The 23331-nt window shown below is 42.5% G+C and overlaps 1 protein-coding gene across 6 annotated transcripts in view; it reads right to left on the bottom strand.

Annotated features, from left to right (window-relative positions):
- LOC129824140 (voltage-dependent R-type calcium channel subunit alpha-1E-like) overlaps positions 1-23331 on the bottom strand; it is a 100847-nt gene that overhangs the window by 19971 nt on the left and 57545 nt on the right. For 4 of the 6 annotated variants that reach the window (XM_055883519.1, XM_055883522.1, XM_055883518.1 and 1 more), the window contains 24 exons: positions 19491-19681; positions 18960-19063; positions 18614-18729; positions 17547-17600; positions 16404-16475; positions 15500-15703; positions 15070-15182; positions 14675-14787; positions 13990-14121; positions 13535-13604; positions 11683-11800; positions 11321-11388; positions 11086-11153; positions 8502-9302; positions 8015-8358; positions 7671-7815; positions 3202-3331; positions 3048-3107; positions 2771-2877; positions 2301-2312; positions 1870-1966; positions 1530-1690; positions 1152-1289; positions 601-802 (listed from right to left, as the gene is read on the bottom strand). In XM_055883519.1, the coding sequence (XP_055739494.1) occupies positions 601-802; positions 1152-1289; positions 1530-1690; positions 1870-1966; positions 2301-2312; positions 2771-2877; positions 3048-3107; positions 3202-3331; positions 7671-7815; positions 8015-8358; positions 8502-9302; positions 11086-11153; positions 11321-11388; positions 11683-11800; positions 13535-13604; positions 13990-14121; positions 14675-14787; positions 15070-15182; positions 15500-15703; positions 16404-16475; positions 17547-17600; positions 18614-18729; positions 18960-19063; positions 19491-19681 (3620 nt within the window). The remainder of the gene's footprint in view (positions 1-600; positions 803-1151; positions 1290-1529; positions 1691-1869; positions 1967-2300; positions 2313-2770; positions 2878-3047; positions 3108-3201; positions 3332-7670; positions 7816-8014; positions 8359-8501; positions 9303-11085; positions 11154-11320; positions 11389-11682; positions 11801-13534; positions 13605-13989; positions 14122-14674; positions 14788-15069; positions 15183-15499; positions 15704-16403; positions 16476-17546; positions 17601-18613; positions 18730-18959; positions 19064-19490; positions 19682-23331) is intronic. The other 2 variants (XM_055883521.1, XM_055883520.1) reach the window with 1 other exon arrangement.

The raw sequence follows: 23331 nt of genomic DNA on the forward strand, positions 1-23331 counted from the left end.
ATTATGGAGGCCATTGTGTTCTTGGGGTCAATGCTGCAGAGATGTTTTGGTGCCCGTCCCCAGATCTGTGCTTTGACAAAATCCTGTCTCGTAGCTCTATGGACAATTCCTTGGTTTTTGCTTTGACATGCACTGTCAACTGTGGGAATTTATATAGACAGGTGTGTGCCTTTCCAAATCATGTCCAAACAACTGAATTTACCACAGGTTGACTCCGATCAAGTTGTTAAAACATCTTAAGGATGATCAATTGAAACATTATGCTCAAATAGCTGAATTTCGAGTCTCGTAGCAAAGAGTCTGAATACTTATGTAAATAAGGTATGTGATTTTTCTATTTTTAATACATTTGCAAAAAATTATAAAAACCTGATTTCGCTTTGTCATTATGGGGTATTGTGTGTAGACTGATGAGGATTTTGTTTTATTTAATCAATTTTAGAATAAGACTGTAACATAACAAAATGTGGAAAAAGTCAAGGGGTCTGAATACTTTCCGAATGCAATATATTTGTGTTGTAAAGATTTGTGTATGAGTGAAGTATGTTTAAGCTACCGTAGACTGGGAGTGCATTTATATGGCGCTTTTCTGTCCTGTACCTCATTTTTCTCTAAGCTGCACTCCTCCATCATCTTATCCCCCTGCTCCTGGAAGGTGATGATGATGAGAGCAACGAAAATATTGACAAAGAAGAAAGGGAAGACCACGAAGTAGACGACGTAGAAGATGGACATCTCCATCCTGTTGCCCCGACTTGGACCCCTGTCCTCCTCTGTCACATCCACAGAATGCTGCAGGACCCTGGAGGGGAGGAGAGAGAAAGATAGAGAAAGAGAGAATAGTAACACTCTAATGTCTAAACAGTCTCTCTGAATCCCCTATCAAATGGCATTCATTTGGTTTAAGAGCATACACTTAGAAAAAAAGGTGCTATCTAGAACCTAAAAGGGTTCTTTGGCTGTCCCCATAGGAGAACCGTTTGATAAGCACTTTCCACAGAGGGTTTGACATGGAAACAAAAAGCGTTCTACCTGGAACCAAAAAGGGCTCTACCTGGAATCAAAAAGGGTTCTCCTATGGGAGACAGCCGAAGAACCCTTTTGGAACCCTTTTTTCTAAGAGTGTAGGGCTGGGAACATCAGGGACTCACTGCGGCCAGCCCTCTCCAGTGGAAACAGTGAAGAGGGTGAGCAGAGCCCAGCAGACATTGTCATAGTGGAACTCATGTCTCTTCCACTCCCTCTTCTTCACTTCCTTCTTGTCTCGAGCGTAGTCTATGTAGTAACCTCTGTAGGAAACAGAATGGTGGTTAGGGGACAGAGCCAGAGGAGGTTGGGATTCCTCTGATCACTCAGAAAATGGGTGGTGTGTGGATGATCACAACTTAATGGTATTTATTTATTCATTCGATATGAATGAAGAGATAAATTAGTACAGTCAATGTGTATATCTTTGTTTGTTCCAGTGTGCGTATTGTAAGAGGGGACAGTAGGCAGTGTGTATATATATATCTGTGTGTTTGACTCACTGGCACTCCTTCTCTGTGTCCATGGAGCTGTCTGTGCAATAGAAGAACTTTCCCTTGAAGAGCTGCACGGCGATGACAGCGAAGATGAACATGAAGAGCTTGTAGACGATGAGGATGTTGAAGACGTTCTTCAGGGACGTCACCACACAGTCAAACACTGCCTGTATAGGAGAAGGAGAGATGATAACGTAATGACATGGTAGCACAAATCAAAGGTAAATACCCACATTCACTGGAAATTCCTTGAAAGGTTTCAGTCATTTTAATGTAGAAGCCAAGGTCGACTAAACACTGACATGTTGGCAGATGAACATAAATGAACATATACACAGTACATTACCTTGAGTTTGGGGAGTCTTTTGATGGTCTTCAGAGGTCGTAGGACTCTCAGGACCCTGAGGGACTTGATGGTCTTGATGTCTCTGCCTTTGTTGTTCCTGTTAATGTAGACATGTGTTTTAGTGTGCTGTGGGGACTGGGAAGACACACGCACACACGCACGCACGCATGCACGCACACACACACACACACATTAACAAAAAAGATCTCAATCTATCTTTTGATGACAAACAATACTATAAAGAACATTTTCAGAGTAATATGAAAACACTTGTATTCAGTACTTTAAAGTTTTGTAGCTGAGTGGGAAGTATCAGACAAAAAGACATGGCGAATCATGTACAATAAGTATGGGAAGTGCATGAGAATTCTATGAGAAGTGTATGACAAATTGTACATGACAAGTATGAGAGTGAGAAGTGTTTGCTTTACCCAATCACATTCCTGGAAGCCCCAACAGTGATAAATTCCCCAGGAACAACAGAGAAATAGAAGCATAAATAGAGATACACAATGAGGATCACAGTTACAGCTATATCCACAACAGAGAAATCAACACACAGTCATATCTATGTATAAGGCAGAGGAGAAGCACAAGTTCATTAACCTCGCAACCCAGAACGGAATATTTTGTGCGCTAGCTAGCTATTTGATTACGTTACTAGTCTGTTAGCCTACAAGAGACAAAGTTATTTAACATGTTCACCTGTCAGAGGGGAAAGAGTTAAACAAAGAGATAAGAAATGTCATATTTATATCCCCGCATGAGGCATCAACCAGAAGATCAATGTCAGACACTTAGTTTTATATATTTGGAGATATGCTACAGTGCAGTGTATAATATATGTGAGTCAGTGAGTCAGTGTGATTACTAATCCAGCACCAGAAGTATTGTGACTCACGTCAGAGCGAAGGCGAACAGAGCTCCCACCACCACGATGAAGTCCAGAATGTTCCACAGGTCACGGAAGTAGGAGCCGTCGTGCAGAAGCAGGCCCAGGTCAATCATCTGGAGGACACACGCACACACCCACATACACAGGACAACATGGATACACACAAAGACACACACACACATAAGACAACATAAGTTACTACACTAAAAACAATTTTACAAGTGTGTTTCTGTGCATAGTTTTAGGAGGTTCGTAATTGATCGTTTCTCTTTGAATATCTCACCTTTATGACCATTTCAAAAGTGAAGACTCCAGTAAAGACGTAATCAAAGTAACGGAGAACCTAGAAAAGCAAAAACACATCCAACAATTACGTGAGAGGAAATACACATCTTCACGTCACTGACACAAACATTCCAGATTCATATTGAACTTACCCTGTTTCTGTCAGAGTTGGTGCACACAGGGTCTTCAGCAGCCAGAGCGATGCTGCTAGCCACGATCACCAGCAAGATGGTCATCTCAAAGTAGCGCATGGTCACCATATAGTGACAGATCCTTCTGATCCTACAGATCAAAAAAGAGAAGCGGAGTTGACAGTATCACATACACTTATGGTCGCTCATACAGGCTCAGAAAAGAGGGTACAGAATTGTACGTAAAGGGGTACAAACTTGCCACTGTAGTGGTACCCTCTAAGGTAATTGTACCCTTGTAGTTTGTACCTTAAAAGAGGCAATTGTGTACCTTAGGGGACAAGATAGAAAAAGGTACAAATGTGCCTTTTTAGGGTACCCCGACAGTGACAAAGCAGTTTGTTCCTTTTAAGTGGCAAAAAGGACATCTTCTCTATACCAAGACCCTCATATGTACACACCTCTCTGCAATCCTACTTCTGACACCAATGTAGCGAATTCAGCCCTGACCAGGACTTGTTCTTGAGTCCAGCCAACACCTTAACCATTATACCAAGATATCTGTACCTCTTGACATTGTCTCTCAGTGTTGGGTCAAGGCCAGGCACCACACCCAAATAGGGTATTTTTATTCCATGAATCATATCACAATCAACTTTAACCAGTTGAATGTGGACACAAATTAGGTTATATCTAATTAAGTATGCACATATATTCTAATAAAGTTTTCTGGGCACTGATGAAGTCAGCCTAAATATTTTTGCTTCATTTTGTTAAGACACTTCATGACTGGATTATGAGATAGCAGATTGGTTAAGGGCTTGTAAGTCTACAACTGTTGTATTAGGCGCATGTGACAAATACCATTTGATTTGAATTGAGATTGTGGATTAATACGTTTTACATACTAAAGAAAGGTACATATAATGAATGTGTCAAATTTTGGGGAAGAAAATGTAATCTAAAATAAACATTTGACAACATATCAACAATTCCCTATGTATAAATCTGGAGAATACGTGTAAAGATAACACCACAAAATCTGGTGAATGCAGATGCTTCTGAGGCTGGGGAAAATGTGTTGGCGTATGGGAAGAGTCTGACTTTCGAGTAATGGTAGTTACAGACAAGTTCACTGAATTTAGAGTAACAAACGCCAAACTCCTATTTAGACCCAATCACCATCTTTTCAAAGTAAGTTACTACATTTAGACTAGTTTGTAACATTCTCTATGAAATGGGCTTTTAAATTATGTGTAATTCAACGTTGTAAGCTTTGAAATGATGGATGTACAGTTGAAGTCGGAAGTTTACATACACCTTAGCCAAATACATTTAAATACAGTTCCTGACATTGAATCCAAAAAACAATTCCCTGTCTTAAGTCAGTTAGGATCACCCCTTTATTTTAAGAATGTGAAATGTCAGAATAATAGAATAATAGTAGAGAGAATGATTTATTTCAGCTTTTATTTCTTCCATCACATTCCCAGTGGGTCAGAAGTTTATATACACTCAATTAATATTTGGTAGCATTGCCTTTAAATTGTTTAACTTGGGTCAAATGTTTCAGGTGGCCTTCCACAAGCTTCCCACAATAAGTTGGATTTCATATAATGGACATACATAAAATAGTCAAAATTGGTGAAGTGAAATGAAAAAAATTTAAAACGGAAAAGTTGTGCATGCATATTTAAGTTTTTATGCTATGAAGCCCCTAAATAAGATCCGGTGCAACCAATTACCTACAGAAGTCACATAATTAGTTAAATAAAGTCCACCTGTGTGCAATCTAAGTGTCACATGATCTGTCACATGATCTCATTATATATACACATGTTCTGAAAGGCCCCAGAGTCTGCAACACCACTAAGCAACGGTCACCACAAAGCAAGCGTCACCATGAAGACCAAGGAGCTCTCCAAACAGGTCAGGGACAAAGTTGTGGAGAACTACCGATCAGGGTTAGGTTATAAAAAAATATCAGAAACTTTAAACATCCCACGGAGCACCATTACATCCATTATTTAAAAAATGAAAGAATATGGCACCACAACAAACCTGCCAAGAGAGGGTCGCACACCAAAACTAATGGACCAGGCAAGGAGGGCATTAATTATAGAGGCAACAAAGAGACCAAAGATAACCTTGAAGAAGTGTCACGCCCTGGCCTTAGTATTCTTTGTTTTCTTTATTATTTTAGTTAGGTCAGGGTGTGACATGGGTAATTTATGTGGGTTTTGTAGTGTCCAGGGTGGTTGTAAGGTTTAGGGGGTTTATTTAGAGTAGTTGGGTTTATGTTTAGTATAGTTGTCTAGCTGTGTCTATGGTTGAGTGTAGGTGTTTAGGAAAGTCTATGGTTGCCTGAATTGGGTCTCAATTAGAGACAGCTGGTTATTGTTGTCTGATTGGGAGCCATATTTAAGGTAACCATAGGCTTTAGCTGTTTGTGGGGAATTGTCTATGTCTAAACGTTAGTAGCTTGTGTGTGCACTTTTGTTTTGTAGCTTCACGGTCGTTTGTTGTTTTGTTAGTTTGTATAAGTGTTTTGTTTCGTTTTGCCTTCTTCAATAATAAAAGAAGATGGCTTATTTTCCACATGCTGCGTTTTGGTCCATCTCACTCCCACACGATCGTGACAAGAAGCAGCAAAACTCCACAGTGGAGATTGGAGTATATGTACATAGAACCCCTTTAAGACGTACACTCCACAGAGCTGGGCTTTACGGAAAAGTGACCAGAATAAAGCCATTGCTTAAAGAAAAAAATAAGCAAACACGTTTGGTGTTCGCCAAAGGGCGTGTGGGAGACTCCCCAAATATATGGAAGAAGGTACTCTGGTCAGGTGAGACTAAAATTGAGCTTTTTGGCCATCAAGGAAAATGCTATGTCTGGATCAAACCCAACACCTCCCATCACCCCGAGAACACCATCCCTACAGTGAAGCATGGGGGTGGCAGCATCATGCTGTAGGGATGTTTTTCATCAGCAGAGACTGGGAAACTGGTCAGAATTGAAGGAATGATGGATGGCGTTAAATACAGGGAAATTCTTGAGGGAAGCCTATTTCAGTCTTCCAGAGAATTGAGACTGGGCCGGAGGTTCACCTTCCAGCAGGACAATGACCCTAAGCATACTGCAAAAGCAACACTCTAGTGGTTTAAGGGGAAACATTTAAATGTCTTGGAATGTCCTTTTCAAAGCTCAGACCTCAATCCGATTGAGAATCTGTGGTATGACGTAAAGATTGCTGTTCACCAGCGGAACCCATCCATCTTTAAGGAGCTGGAACAGTTTTGCCTTGAAGAATGGGCAAACATCCCAGTGGCTAGATCTGCCAAGCTAATAGAGACATACCCCAAGAGACTTGCAGCTGTAATTGCTGCAAAAAGTGGCTCTACAAAGTATTGACTTTGGGGGGGTGAATAATTATGCACGTTCAAGTTTTCAGTTTTTTTGTCTTATTTCATGTTTGTTTTACAATAACAAATCTTTTGCATCTTCGAAGTGATAGGCATGTTGTGTAAATCAAATGATACCCCCCCCCCCCCCCCCAAAAAAATATGTAATTCCAGGTTTTAAGGCAACAAAATAGGAAAAATACCAAGGGGGTGAATACATTCGCAAGCCACTATACGTGACAGGCGGTCCTCATGAGAGCCAGTTTCATCATAGCGCTTGATAGTTTTTGCGACTGCACTTAAAGAAACTTTCAAAGTTCTTGAAATGTTCCATATTGACTGACCTTCATGACTTAAAGTCATGATGGATTGTCGTTTCTCTTTGCTTATTTGAGCTGTTCTTGCCATAATATGGACTTGGTCTTTTACCAAATAGGGCTATCTTCTGTATACCCCCCTACCTTGTCACAACACAACTGATTGGCTCAAACGCATAAAGAAGGAAAGAAATTTCACAAATTAACTTTTAAGGAGGCACACATGTAAATTTAAATGCATTCCAGGTGTCTAACTCATGAAGCTGGTTGAGAGAATGCCAAGAGTGTGAAAAGCTGTCATCAAGGCAAAGGGTGGCTATTTGAAAAATCGCAAATATAAAATACATTTTGATTTGTTTAACACTTTTTTGGTTACTACATGATTCAATATGTGTTATTTCATACTGTTGATGTCTTCACTATTATTCTACAATATAGAAAATAGTACAAATAAAGAAAAACCCTTGAATGAGTAGGTGTTCTAAAACGTTTGACCAGTAGTGTACCTCTGAAGATACATTATGTTTATTTGGATATTTTTGTACTACAGGGAACAATATGGGACTCTAACCATACGTTTTTCTCTGAGAGTGAGAGTGCTGTACAGCTACAGTGCATGAGAGAGTGTGTGCAGAGAGAAAAACACAATAGCCTACGTATACTAAAAGGGATCAAAGAAACATGTTTCTGAGTCCTTTTATAAAACTGAACTGAATTGATTAGTACCGCACTAGAATGCATGCCAAGACATGGCCAGGAAGGAGAGTCTTACGGATTGGAGGCCTTGAAGAGGAACATGCTGTCAGGAGGTACAGGTTTGGGCGGGCTGGCCTCCTCCTGCGCCTCCTTCTCCTCCTGCGCCTCCTTCTCCTTCCTTTCAGGCTGGTACAGCTCCATCTCTTTGTTGCTGTGTAAAGCTAAATGTAAATTGAAGATAAAACCTGTTATTTGACCTGGCTCCTGCCGGGCATGGCAAAAAAAGTCCATCGTTATCGTTACCATCCTTGTTCCAGCAGGAAACGGTACAGAACAGTCAATGGCAATTACATTGCTTTCAATTAACTAGAACGTATCAAGCTACGAATGTCGGTCAAGAGCGACTATATGGAAGCATACCTGTCATAGCGATGATCTCCAGCAGTGGCTGTTCTCCAGACATCTCTATGATCACACTAGTCTGGCTGTCTAGGACTTGGCCTGGCTCCTCATCCTGCTCACGGTTCAGGGAGGCTGGGTTGTTCTCTGAATCATTGACCCCGGATGCTGCATGGAGCTCTGGGGGGTCTGTGAACTGTTCTGGGGCTGGCTCCAATGGAGGGTCCTGAGACAGGGGCTCACACTGCCCAGTTTCCCCCACCTCGCCCTCCTTCATCTGGGGTGGAGGGTCCAACAGGGGTGGGGGTAGGGACTCAGGGAAGTCATCACATAGGGGAGGCTCAGGGATGTCTGCAATACACACTCTGAAGAGGAGATGTATGGAAGAAAATGTGTGGATGTGTTTAGACACTTAGCCAATCCTAATGTGGGCCTGAAGTCTTATCTCATGAATCACAATGCCTTAACCCTTAGCGTAAAAGAATGGAACCTAGCACCACTGTCTTACCTCAGATGCTCTTCTTCACTCTCTAAGTTGACAATGCTGGCTCCTTCTTCCTGGCCCGACACTCCTCCCTCCACCTCAGCGACCTCTTCTTTGTCCGTCTTCTCCTCTTTTTCTTCTTTCTCCTCCCTCTCTTCTACTATCTTCCTCTCTCTGCTGCCTGATTCTCTGACCTCCTCATGTGGGGACTCTCTGCTCTTGGCCTCAGCCCGGGCCTCACGATGACGGTGCCTCCTATGCCGAGCCACCCCTCCCTCCTCCGCCCCCCCAAGGCCAGGTCTGAACTTCCGGGCCACCCTGTGCCTCCTGTCCCCACCGGCGGGTCGATGGTGCACTGCTCTCTCCTCAACCAATGTAAACAAAGGCCTAGGCTCAGAGTCTGGAGGTTCCGGCAGCTGGATGGCGATGGACATCGGGGGTTCAGGCATGGGCATGATCCCGGACATGGGCGACTCGGGCAGGTGTCCGGGACTGGTGTCTGGGGAACGGGTGGGTGCACGGTAGGCGGTGGTAGGGTTGTCAGTGGTGTCCTCGGTGGGGCTGCCTCCGAACAGCACCTCCTGGCTCTCCATCTGGCGCCGCTTGCGTAACTGGTTGGCCCTCTGCTCCCACACGGATCTTCCGCCTCTTCCTCCTCCTCCTCCCCCCCTCCTCTGTCTGTCACGGCGGTTGGAGAAGGCGTTGGCCCCATTGGGGGGCTGGTCAGCTCCGCCTGGGGCGTCGCTCTCCTCCTCCTCTTCGGGGACGGCCATACGGCCCCTGTGAATGGCCTTCTTCCTGCGGAGATAGGGCCTCCTCCTCCTCCTACAGAGCACAACACAAAGCCTGTCACTAGAGGGCAGCATCACGCCTATGTCATATGTACACTTACATATCAATGAAATACTAAATACAGTATAAACATATTACATATTATATAACATTGTATGTACTCATGTATGTATGTATGTATGTAAGTCAATAATGAAGTACGAAAATTGCATGACATATATTAACATTTTGACTCAGATATATTGCATATTGTATGGCTAAAGATGAATTGAATTCACATATTGAATTATCATCAAATAAAACAAACATCCATAAATTCAATTGAAATTCAAATTATGAAAGTACCTGGGAAGAAAGCACACAAACTCAAAAAGCCACAAAAACAAAAAGGAATAGTGCAGGATTAAAATAGGGAAATACTGTTATATCTAGCAATTAACTTCTTCTTCTAAGATAGAGGAAATGGAATTAGGTGTGACAGGAGTACAGACAAACAACTTTACTTACGGATATTCAAACTCTTTTGTAGTCCATGTAATCAATGAGTGATTGGTTGAAAACAAGACATTAGTGATTTTGGAACAAAGACAGAACAGAACCTTGTGACACAGTCCAAAACCAGGTCAAGGGTCAATGCCAATGGTCAACAGACGTCACCTTAATGCCAGTCTAGTATATTTGGTTATATCTTATTTTATTTTTCTTATAATTATATTTTATATTTGGCATGGGGATTTGGCTTTGACGGCTTGATAAATGGATCCAAATCCTGTTCACTTAGAAAAATCATTATTTCCTAAGTAGTGACAGTGGATGTTTCTAAATCTTATCAGATAACAGTGGTTATCCAAGTTACAAATTGTTTCACCTTGACCGTACAGGGGCAGTGGTAGAATTTAGACTTCTATAATTTGTCATATCTAGTTGGTCAGTGCCACATAACAGGCATAGAGTAACAAGACAACATGATGGAAGCAGCATTACATAACATTACACCATAGTACAGTATATGTATCAAAAGCAGCACCATCTTGATAGCTCTGAAACACATAGGACTGACACTCAAATATGTAGTAACAGACAAATGACAGTCAGCGTAACGTGCCTGGAGAAGATCAGAGGACAGTACAATCCATGCATCCTTTTCCCCCCTACCTGTACCTGTTACAGAGGGAGCAGAATGGTTGGTGGTGCTTATACACTAAGCACATGCTATGCTTATATTCTATAATTGCCCCGTCATTTGGTTTAATTTGCCTGTTGACTGACATGCACAAATAAACAAACTCTAAAAAAAATTAAAACATGCGCATATGACTGGCCTGTTATCTTTTTTAATTTACCTGTTGAATGACATGCTCAAATAAACAGGAAAAAAAAGTATAATTAAAATCATGCATTATCCTTTAGCAAGTCCCCAGAACAACATCAGATTCGTGAGCGAAGATGCTTGTAATCACTAGGATGTGCGCCTCATCCCCAATTTCACTAATGCAATTACCATTACACATGCTATGTGACAGGCAGGTACACATACATTTTCCACACTCAGAACATGCCTCTCTAACCCTGAAGACTCATCATGCAGCTGTACGCACGGAAAAGAAACATTCTTCCCGACGCCTACATCAGATTCTCAAAGAGAATAGTGGATCCTTATTTTTCTGTGGGTGTTACGGCTGTGTAATCGACAGATATTGAGAAAGCATCATGATCACCCCTCAGATTCAATCTCCTCCTAATCATCATCAAGACTAGGCCAAAGTAGGTGACTGACCAACTGCCATTGTGATAAAAGTATAAACAGAACACTCACTCAGACATCGGGCCATCTCTGCCTCTGGCGTATCTCGCATTGAAAAACTCCTCTTCCTCCTCTTCGTCCTAACAAAGGTAAAATAAAAACACAAAGTCATTTACATCCCACAATTAGTTTATGATATAGGGCAGATATGGCTTTAGGTCATGACCCTTACACATTTCTTTGAAAGCACTTATTTTAATTTAAAGATACCCCATTCCGTAAAAACTCTTATAACAGTACTAGACACCTTGGTGAGTTCCTGTGCGTTGGCAAGGTTATCCACAGCGATGGCCAAGAAGACATTGAGTAGTGTATCTGTTCACAGTATGGTCAAGAGTCACAGGGATGGATGAAACTGCAATGCATGAATTAGGTTGCTGTCGGACAGTTCCACAAAACATCTGAAATACGTTTAAAACAAGTGGAATCGCTTTAAAGGGTTATCCCCTGGGTTGAACTCAGTGCATCTTTTCCCCCAATAAATCAACCCATCACCCTACTACCACTTTAGGTCTATGCTACAACTTTCAAAGAAAAAGAAAGATACATGTAAACCTATCGACAATGTGAGCAGAATCTGTCAATCGTGGTTATGTTGAGCAAGGATACAGTTCCCAAACAGGGTGAGCACTATGAAGTATATGGAGGACCACATGCCGTACTGCACTCCTCCTTGGGAGCGGATGCCATTGTACATCACCTCATTCCAGTCCTCACCAGTCAGAATCTAGATTGAAAAGTACAATATCTATAATGATCAGCCTCTTGAAATCTGAATGAAAGTAATTCGCAAACAGAAAGCATAAAGTGCATTAGGAAAGTATTCAGACCTCTTGACTTTTTCCACATTTTGTTACGTTACAGACTTATTCTAAAGTTGATGAATTGTTTTTCTTTCTCATCAATCTACACACAATACCCTATAATGACAAAGCAAAAACCTGAAATATCACATTTACATAAGTTTACTCAGTACTTTGTTGAAGCACCTTTGGCAGTGATTACAGCCTCGAGCATTCTTGGGTATGACACTACAGGCTTGGCACACCTGTTTTTGGGGAGTTTCTCTCATTCTTCTCAGCAGATCCTTTCAAGCTCTGTCAGGTTGGATGGGGAGCGTTTTTCAGGTCTATTTTCAGGTCTCTACAGAGATGTTCGATCGGGTTCAGGTCCGGGCTATGGCTGGGCCACTCATGGACATTCAGAGACTTGTCCCAAAGTCACTCTTGCGTTGTCTTGGCTGTGTGCTTTGGGTCGCTGTCCTGTTGGAAGGTGAATCTTTGCCCCAGTCTGAGGTCCTGAGCGCTCTGGAGCAGGTTTTCATCAAGGATCTCGCTGTACTTTGCGCCTTTCATCATTCCTTCGATCCTGACTGGTCTGCCAGTCCCAGCCGATGAAAAACATCCCCACAGCATGATGCTGCCACCACCATGTTTCACTGTCGGGATGGTGCCAGGTTTCCTCCGGACATGACGCTTGGCATTCAGGCCTAAGAGTTCAATCTTGGTTTCATCAGACCGTAGAATCTTGTTTCTCATGGTCTGAGAGTCCTTTAGGTGCCATCTGGCAAACTCTAAGCGGGCTGTCATGTGCCTTTTACTGAGAAGTGGCTTCCGTCTGGCCACTCTACCATAACTCCTGATTGGTGGAGTGCTGCAGAGATGGTTGTCCTTCTGGAAGGTTCTCCCATCTCCACAGAGGAACTCTGGAGCTCTGTCAGAGTGGCCATCGAGTTCTTGGCCACCTCCCTTACGTTGGCCCTTCTCCCCCGATTGCTTTTGCCGGGCGACCAGCTGTAGGAAGAGTCTCGGTAGTTACGACCTCTTCCTTTTAAGAATTACGGAGGCCATTGTGTTCTTAGGGACCTTCAATGCTGCAGAAATGTTTTCATGCCCGTCCCCAGATCTGTGCCTCGACACAATCCGGTCTCGGAGCTCTATGGACAATATCGTCAACCTCATGGCTTGGTTTTTGCTCTGACATGCACTGTCAACTTTGGGACCTTATATAGACAGGTGTGTGCCTTTCCAAATCATGTCCAATTCATTGAGTTTACCACAGGTGGACTCCAATCAAGTTGTAGAAAGGGAGGGAGTCTGAATACTTTCCGAATGCACTGTATCTTATAAAATGCTAACACACAAATACATTATGGGCCATAATTTAATCACATCGTTAACAGGGTTCTTTCTCCCTGCAGAGTTAATAATGTCAGAACTAGTATTATTTGATTTGTCTCGGAAACCCAGTTTATGGTTTTGATCAAACATTCTTCCATATTTCACAGCTCTGACATGTATGTGCATATGTGTATGTATGGGATGCCAGTAGATGGGGTGGGAGGTGAGCAGTGTTGTTCCATTTTGGCCCTGGGGGGTTGTGGGAGATATTCCCGGGTAGGTTATGTGTGTCACCGTGGAGAAGCCAGTGAGAGGGACGGTCTGGAGTGTATGAGCCAAACCTGGAACACTGTCATGATGGCAGCTGGAAACGTGTCAAAGTTGGCAGGAGTGTAATCTTCAAAGATGAACCTAAAGGGAGAGAAAGAATGGATGGGCAGATATGACCGGGAAAGAAGAGGAGGAAGAAGTGGGAAAAGGAGGAGGTGGAAATTGCTATTTTCAACTAGACGTGTAATTTCAGGTCTATCGCTCCATTTCCGACGCAGCAAAATAAAACATGGCAAGCTTCAAGCTGCTTCTGAAGTTATATTTGTAAATATATACGGTGACATGATGATGGGCAATACACATCATTAGTCAATGAACAGATCAACGGAAAATACATTCATATGACCTGGGACTTCTGCATACCAAAACCTATTGATATCCTAATATTGGTGAAGCACTGAATCGCTATCCTGAGATCAGTGACACCGTATCTAATAAGTGAACCCAACCCTCTGGTTGTGCTCACCTGCCCCCAAAGAGCTGCATGCCCAGCAGGGCGAAGACGACAATGAAGAGGAAGATGAGGAAGAGCAGACTGATGATGGACTTCATGGAACTCATGAGAGACACAACCAGGTTCCTAAGAGATGCCCAGTACCTGGTCAAGAAAAAGGAAAGAAGGTTCACATACAAAATAGACAGACCTCAACATCTTCCGTTTGCCGTTTTAATGTATTTTGGAGAGTATACATTGTACTTACAGCAGTGTAACCAATGCTGACCCTACATGTACATTTACATTTGAGCAATTTAGCAGAAGCTCTTATCCAGAGTGACTTAAAAAAGTGCATTCATCTTAAGATAGCTAGGTGAGACAACCACATATCACAGTCGTAGCAAGTACATTTTCCCTCAACAAAGTAGTTATCAGACAGGTCAGTGCTAGTAGGAAAAGACAGCAGTATATAAAAAATAAAACATTTGGAAGGTCGTGGCTTACCCAACCTAGCCAATACACTAGGAAGTAGCAGAAGTGTTGAAAGCTGACCCTACCCTAACCTTTAACCTAGAATGGTAATACATTGTACTTACAGCAGTAAAAATATTGCTGACCCTACCCTGACTCTAACCCTAGAATGGTAATACATTATACTTACAGCAGCAACACTAATGTTGACCCTAACCCTCATTCTGGTTGATGTCCCACTCACTTGGTGATCTTAAAGATCCTCAGGAGTCTCAGTGCCCTCAGGACGCTGATGCCAAAGGACATGCCAGGCCGGAAGAAGCCCCACACCACCTCAAAGATGCTGCCAACTATCACCTGCACAGGAGAGACACCACGCAACATTCAAACACCATAAGAGAAGTTTAGACAAACCTGTATCATTAAGAACACACAGTAGTCAGCAATATAGGAAAGTATCACATAACAATAGCACTTAATTGTCCATATTGTTAGAAATGAAATGTCTTGTTGTTTTTTATAACTCGCTAATATAACACACCTTGATTCACCTGTACAACCATAAGAAAATCTTATGTTGCCACACTTCTAAGTCCTGGTTCACCATAAGCTAAAATGGAGTAAAATGAATGAACTCACTCCACAGTCGAAGCAGTTGAAGGAGGAGTGGAAATAGAGCCGAAAACCCAGGCCGTACATCTTTAAGAACATCTCTGCCAAAAAGAGCCCCAGGAAAACAAACTCCGCATAGTCTGAAGAAAGAATAAATCACTATGAATCAAAGACTGGGCAAATGTTCACAGTTTTTTCTCTGTTCAAACAAAGCTATTTAGCTTTTATTCATGTTAGAAACTCTGTACAACAGAAGAACCACATCTCCATAGTCTAGAAGTATATTTGAAAGCCGGCCAGATTGCATTGATAGTTTGCTACTGTAACTGTAAATACACTACATAGCCTATACTTAGGACCTGGAGTTTCTTCTGAATGTGCAATCGTTGTAAAAAGGGCTGTAAAAGACACATTTTCATTCATTGATTGGTTGATTGATAGTCCAGCCCAGACGTACACAAGAAGGTGGAGAGCCATTCAGGCTGGTTATGATGTACGATGGCCACACAGATGGTGTTGAGAGCCACCAGGCTGAGGACGGTCCAGTAGAAGGTGTCGGTCTTCACCATGCGCCGCAGGGAGATACGCAGCATACGCTCCTTACGACGTATATACGCTACCGGGCCACGCCGCACTGTCCGGATCCGCATACGAGGTGCTCCTGGGGCAGGAAGAATGAGGAGAGAGGAAGAGAGGATGAGTAAATAGAAAGAAAGAGAGCGAGAGAAAGGATACGGAGAAAGAAAAAGGTCAGGGTTGGAGAGGAGAGAGAAAGGATACGGAGAAAGAAAAAGGTCAGGGTTGGAGAGGAGAGAGAAAGGATATGGAGAAAGAAAAAGGTCAGGGTTGGAGAGGAGAGAGAAAGGATATGGAGAAAGAAAAAGGTCAGGGTTGGAGAGGAGAGAGAAAGGATATGGAGAAAGAAAAAGGTCAGGGTTGGAGAGGAGAGAGAAAGGATACGGAGAAAGAAAAAGGTCAGGGTTGGAGAGGAGAGAGAAAGGATATGGAGAAAGAAAAAGGTCAGGGTTGGAGAGGAGAGAGAAAGGATATGGAGAAAGAAAAAGGTCAGGGTTGGAGAGGAGAGAGAAAGGATATGGAAAAAGAAAAAGGTCAGGGTTGGAGAGGAGAGAGAAAGGATACGGAGAAAGAAAAAGGTCAGGGTTGGAGAGGAGAGAGAAAGGATATGGAGAAAGAAAAAGGTCAGGGTTGGAGAGGAGAGAGAAAGGGTGTTGACAATAATAAATATGTCAAATAGAGGTCAAATACATTAGATATTGGAGAAAGAGACCAGAAATGAAGGTGGAGAGAAAAACATCAAGACGCCTAAATATGAGGATCTGGGCTGTGTGTTCCTCTCTCACCTATAGTGGAGATCTCTGCATCCCCAGGACCTCCTCTACGCTTAGCATTTTTACTGGTGGCCCGCTTCAGCACTGAATACACACACAACACAAAATTAGGACAACAGAGAATATCTCTAATAGCATAGATAGAACAACAGATGCTTATAAGCATAACGGCACAACATATTTCACTTGCCAGCCATTTTGTCCATATGGAACGACAAACTAGTTATAGAGTTAATGATATATTAATGGATGGAAACGGTAATGTTGACATACTAACTTTCAGGGCAAACTGACTGAAATACTCTGAACATGAGAGGAAAGAGGAAGAGCCAACTAAATGTGGCTTTATTGATGGCACCTTTTTGTTAGGTTGATAAGGTATGGTGTAAATGAAAGTGTCATATGAACCATTCTCGTTTTCCAAAAAGGAGTGAGACTAACAAAAACATGATAAAAACAAGACGATATATCACTACAGGCGTGCGCCAAGCCATTTTCACCTTGCTGTTACCAAGACACCCGCGATGTTCACACAGTAATCAAAACAAATTAACTTCTTGAGGGTTTAACGGTGTATTTTCCTCTGAAAGAGGTTTAGCCCTTTCACTGCAATTTTCAATTGTCTGCAGCAGCTCTAAGCTAATGGAGGTCAAAGAGGAATAACATGTCTGCCTTTGTTTACAACTGGAGTTAAAGTGTAGTGGATGGAGAGAGGCAGGTTGTGTAACAATTTTGGAACATGGTATAGAACATTCCAAAACACTGTACTGTACTGTACTGTACTGTACTGTACTGTACTGTACTGTACTGTACTGTACTGTACTGTACTGTACTGTTGGAAGTGTAACAGCGTTAAGAAGGTACCGTAAACTCATTCCACAGCAAGCTTTCAAATGAGATATTTTCCCAGCAGCCAAAACCATTGGAACCATTGGAACGTCAAGGAGGGCAGTCCTTTTGCAAAGCAGAGGATCACTGGTTCAAGCCCAGTAAGGGGCATTTGGACAGTAGAGGAAGCAAAGCTCTTAGCAGCACACTGACCCCTGTTACATAAGGATTTACTGATGTGAACGTGGGAGGAAAGGACTTCAGCACAATTGAATTCACCATTATGGTGGTGACTCCTCTCAATGAATTGTGTTTTCTGGTTCTTACCATCTAAAGCAGATCTCCCTGAACTCTTGTTCTCCTCAGCCAGCATCACCTCCTCTGAAACATTGGGATGAGCAGGTCATTGTCATCCACACAAAGTGAATTCCAGGTCAATCATAAAGTGCTCCTGAAACATAAACAGGGCTCTCTCTCTCTTTCCCTTAGCACTCTCAGAAGATCGTGAGCAAATCATGGGGCTAACCTGTTTAAATGTAATATTGTAATGATTTTATTAGCATTACAAAGGTGAGTATTTGGCCTGAATGCATAGTGTTGCATAGTGTTGATGCTCTGAGAGAGGGAAGAACTCATCATCAGGTAAGAGCTCATCCAGCGCTCGCCTGGTAGCTAACTTTACACTTTCAGGTCCCTGATGACGCCCTGCAGAGAGGGAACACTTATTGATTTCTATGACTAATGCATACATTCAAACACACACGGATGGACGCGTGGATGTGCGCACACACACACACACACACACACACACACACACACACACACACACACACACACACACACACACACACACACACACACACACACACACACACACACACACACACACAGACATTCACGCGCACACACACATACAGATGAGCGTGCACACACACACGGATGAGTGAACACCCACCCACACGGATGGACGCGTGGATGTGCACACACACACACACGGACGTACACACACACACACAGACATTCACACTCACACACACACACAGATGAGCGTACACACACGGATGAGTGAACACACACACACACGCATGCGTACACGCTCACACACACAGATATGCACAGACTCGCACTCACACATTTACTCTTGAGTCAAGGAGTTCGCATCACCTTCCACTCAACCTCTACTTGCGTGGGAGAAAGATATTGTAGATTGAAGCTGCAGTGCTATAATGGCACAAAGTCACCCTCCATCAACATATTCACCAAGTAGCTCCATCCACATATTCACCAGGCAGCTCCATCCCGGCAGATCCAATTGGATCTTATAATACATACATTTTTGTGTCTTATGTAGTTATCTCTCGGGTGGTAGCAGTTGTAAGGTAACAGTACAGTACCTGCTCGGTCTATCCAGGCTCTGTATCCATTGAGTTCTCTCTCCACCTGCTGTTGACGTCTCAGCTTCATGAAGGCTCTCCTGTTCTCCACCCGCTCCCTCTCTTTGGCAAACTCCCTACACACGCAGGACATGAGGCAATCCATTGTTTCCTCTTCCAAAACCCTCATAAAATCACACACAAACTTCCACATGTGCACACACACACACACACACACACACACACACACACACACACACACACACACACACACACACACACACACACACACACACACACACACACACACACACACACACACACACACACACACACACACATACACACACAGCTTTTATTTACTCACCCAGAGAGGACTCCCAACACCAGGTTGAGTACGAAGAATGAGCCAATGATGATGAGAGGGATAAAGTACATCCAATTCCACATAGAGCCCAAGGCATCGTTGGTCTAAAGGAGGTACAATAGACATGTATAGGGTACATAAATACAGGTACAGACTTAACGCTTCACTGCTGAGGAGTTACTATGTAAGAACAAGGGGCTATGCATTCTCTGGAAATCAAGCATAATGCGGAAGCTGTGCCACAATGCGGAAGCTGTGCCACAATGCGGAAGCTGTGCCACAATGCGGAAGCTGTGCCACAATGCGGAAGCTGTGCCACAATGCGGAAGCTGTGCCACAATGCGGAAGCTGTGCCACAATGCGGAAGCTGTGCCACAATGCGGAAGCTGTGCCACAATGCGGTGCGCCGGGGTCGCATCACACACGCATTATTTCCACCGGACTTCATAGCCCCTCTTTGATTATCCCTTACTTCAATGTCTCTACCTTAAAAATAGTTCCTAAAAAATACTTTGAGTGATCTGTTCTCACATTGTAGAGTACAGCTGTCCATCCCTCCATGGTGATGCACTGGAAGACAGTGAGCACAGCGAACAGGATGTTGTCAAACTGGGTGATGCCATTGTTGGGGCCAATCCATGACCCGATGCAGTCATACTTCTCCGGACACTTCCTGACTCCACACGCAAACTCCACCTCGGTCGTATCCATCGTCTCATTTTCTAACACAGGACAAGGCATGGGTTGTGGTGGTTAACGTGTAGGTAGCTTGTTACTTTCTACACAAAACGAACAGTGTCACAGCTTTTTCATTGTTTGATTACATTAGCGCTGCATCTGACCTTTTCAATGTGACAAAGTTGCCTTAAAGGGGCAATCTGCAGTTGGTACATCCAATTTTGACCTTTTAAATTAATGATATGCACCCATTGATTTTTGAAGAATATAACTTATCAATACCCCATTAGCTTAGTTCAGCTGTCGTTGCCCATCTGAACCCAAAATATAAGCTTGTTTTATATGTCCCGTGTGGCTCAGATGGTAGCGCATTTCGCTTGCAACGCCAGGGCAGTGGGTTTGATTTCCATGGGGGACCAATTGGAAAATGTATGCACTCACTATTGTAAGTGTGTCTGCTAAATGTAAAACATTATACCCCATTGTTTGTAAACAATGTAATTGAGAACAAACACTGTATAGCCTCAAAACATTGTTAAAACTATCATTTTGATATCATGGATGGTCAGTCCTGGCATCCATAGCTCTGTCTATGAATTTGAGAGTGGTTACATTTCTCCAGCCCAATCCCTCAGCTGTTTACCAAAACAGTGGTAGGGTGGACGCTTTGTTTGTGTTTGAAATGCAGACTGCTCTTTAAGAGGGCAATAAGGTTTAGGAGTAGCGTATGTCTAGAGCGTCAACCTTAATTACAACAGGTGAGCTGTAATCCTTCCTCCTTCAAGGACCGCTTAGATTAAAAACTGGCACTTGAAAACTGACTGAATCTGTTTCAGCTAACCCCCTCAGGTACCGGTCACCAACATCCCAGGGGTCAGTGCTGCTTCGTGAATTGAGGGTTGAGAAATACACATTCTGGAGAGATCATATCTGACTGTGTTAAACCATATTTAATAAAATACTATATTTGGCTTGTGTGATTACAGAGTAATCATTAATGGCTAATTAAAAAGGTAGCTAGGGAGCCCAGTTGGGCGTATTAAGGGACGGATTCCAATTTACAGAATAGATACCTAGAGGAAAATGGGGTAGTGTCATGTTCAATTTCAGTCAAGGGGAGGGATTGGGGTCATGTAATTTGTAATTTATGAAATGTTTATATTTCTCTGTGTTGCTTATTAGGCTATATATCGATGTGTGCCTGATGCCGTCCCTCATCTCTGATTCTCTGCTGGGCGTGCAATATCATGTGCGCCCATATGTATTTAGTGTGGTCTCAATCAAGTGGTCCATAGCCTATAGACTACGAAGTGCACGCTTGGAGAAGCACAGAGCAAAGTTACATTTCTAAGATAGGTGATGGGATGGTGTAAATTAAACTAGGCTTTATTACACACGGAAATGGATATTCCAACCCTGAGCCCCCGCCTGCTCTGCTCTTTTTTTGTGTGCTGCCTAACCAATGGCTGTGCTGTGTAGGCCTACGGTGGTAGTTCAGGAGGAGAGTCAAAGGTTTCTACCAAAAATAGGTTTTGATTGGGCCGACTCCAAAAAATGCACTTTCTTGCGCACAAACTATGTTCTGTTCAGTTTGAGAAGAAGAGAGCGAAGATGAGGAGGAGGACCGGGGGTCAACTTTGATAGCTTGCTACTACTATAATTGATTTGATTAGAAACAGTATGTTTCTTGCCCCTGATGTTTTTATTAAACTTATTGACCTCACAATAAGCCAGATTCGAGTAATTTAATGTACATTGTGGTGCCATGGCACAATCACTCGAAAATGGACAGCTCATGGTGCTGAAAGTAGTCAAATTCTGATAGGCATAATTTAATTAAACCGTCGTAATTTTAATTAGACTTTAATAACAACAAGAGGGTTTTGTGTTGGAGCCTATTTCTTCCTATTCAAGAAAAAAGAGGTAGGCCTACCTGTTTGACAGACAAAATTAGGCTATAGGCTGCTATATCCATAGATTTGTTGGTTATTCTTCCACCCACACTGCACTCTTCAATTATTTGATGTTGGAGGAGGAGGGAGGTGTCACGCCCTGGCCTTAGTATTCTTTGTTTTCTTTATGTTTTTTAGTTAGGTCAGGGTGTGACATGGGGAATGTATGTCTTTTTGTAGTGTCTAGGGGTGTTGTATGTGTATGGGGCAGTGTCTAGGGTAGTTGTCTAGTTATGTCTATGGCTACCTAGATTGGTTCTCAATTAGAGGCAGCTGTGGTTCATTGTCTCTGATTGAGAGCCATATTTAAGGCAGTCATAGCATTGGGGTTTTGTGGGTAATTGTCTGTGTCTATGTTGCATGTTTGCACTTAGTCTTTGATAGCTTCACGTTCGTCTATTTGTTGTTTTGTTTCGTTTGTTCTTCTTCTAATAAAGAGAAGATGTATTTTTCACACGCTGCGCCTTGGTCCTCTCTCTCTCCGCAAGACGATCCTGACAGGAGGGGTGCTAAGCTGACATATGGAATTGTTTTAAGAGGATTATACTATGGATCATTTAGCTATTTGATTTTGAATTGTTGGACCCCTTAAGTTATAAAAAAAAAGCACAGGCCTACCGCTTGTTAGTTTAAGATTTTGAAGAAAATAAAACGGATCTGATTATATAAAGTGATCTATAAGAGCGCTTTGATCCGCAATGCTTTATGCTAGAAACAAGCTGTAAAATACCCGGAAAAGGTGCATATGGGGATGTAACTGTTTCGTTTTTTTGACATTCACAGGCTGACTTTGCTTGGGAAATAATCTAATTATGTCACTATCAATTGATTAAGCTATTCACTTTCTGTACAATAGAAGATGTTAAACTCAGACAGCTTTTAAGGAAACACTTGTGACCTTCTCTCGTTGGATTAAGCCATGGAAGAAAAATAGCCAGCACTTAAAGCTGTAATTTTTCTGCATCTGTAGGCTTACTCTGTCTGGGGTGGAAAGGTAGGCCTAACTTTTGAAAGCACCATGCACAGATTCCTAATGATGTCTCAGATTGAATAATTTGAAAACAACGAACAGTTTGGTTGCAAACAAGACACACTGATTTGGCATTGGATAAATAAGATTAGATGAACACATAGGTTTAATCTCTCTGTCCATTCTTAGCCTGTCATTTCAATTACTGGTGTGGTATTAAAAAACGATTCCGCTAATATGTAAAATTAAGTACAATTGCGTGACATTTTTTATAAAATACATTTTTTCTCAGACCTGCAAATACAACGATATATTCATGTAATGTTTTTATTATAAAGCAGATCTTTCCACCACTACTCTTGTCCACGGTAGTCTGAGAACCCACAACCTTCTGGCCCGCAGTCCTGTGCGCTATCAAAATTCCTGCATTGCCATATCATGCTTACAGGACGAAGAACAGTTTCTAAAACTGCATATCTAAGGCTCTGGTCTGTCTAAGAAGTCAGGGTAAATGGTAGACATGTTCTCTGCTATCCACTTTTTCATTATTATTTGCGGTATAGGGGAAGGTGACCTGCTTATTTTTTAAGTGTTCAGGGAGGGTTTATGTGAAATATATTTTGCTGCAGGGAGGGCCATCCATTTTCATTTCAGAGGTCAGATTTTCTCCATGTAACCCTTATTATAAATAACGTTCACTCACAAACATGAATAATGTTTGCCCCATGCCATCACCTTACAAATTTGTAAACTTTACTCCTGCCATACAGTA

The sequence above is a fragment of the Salvelinus fontinalis genome, chromosome 26, assembly GCF_029448725.1.
Source record: "Salvelinus fontinalis isolate EN_2023a chromosome 26, ASM2944872v1, whole genome shotgun sequence".
Classification (NCBI taxonomy): Eukaryota; Metazoa; Chordata; class Actinopteri; order Salmoniformes; family Salmonidae; genus Salvelinus; species Salvelinus fontinalis.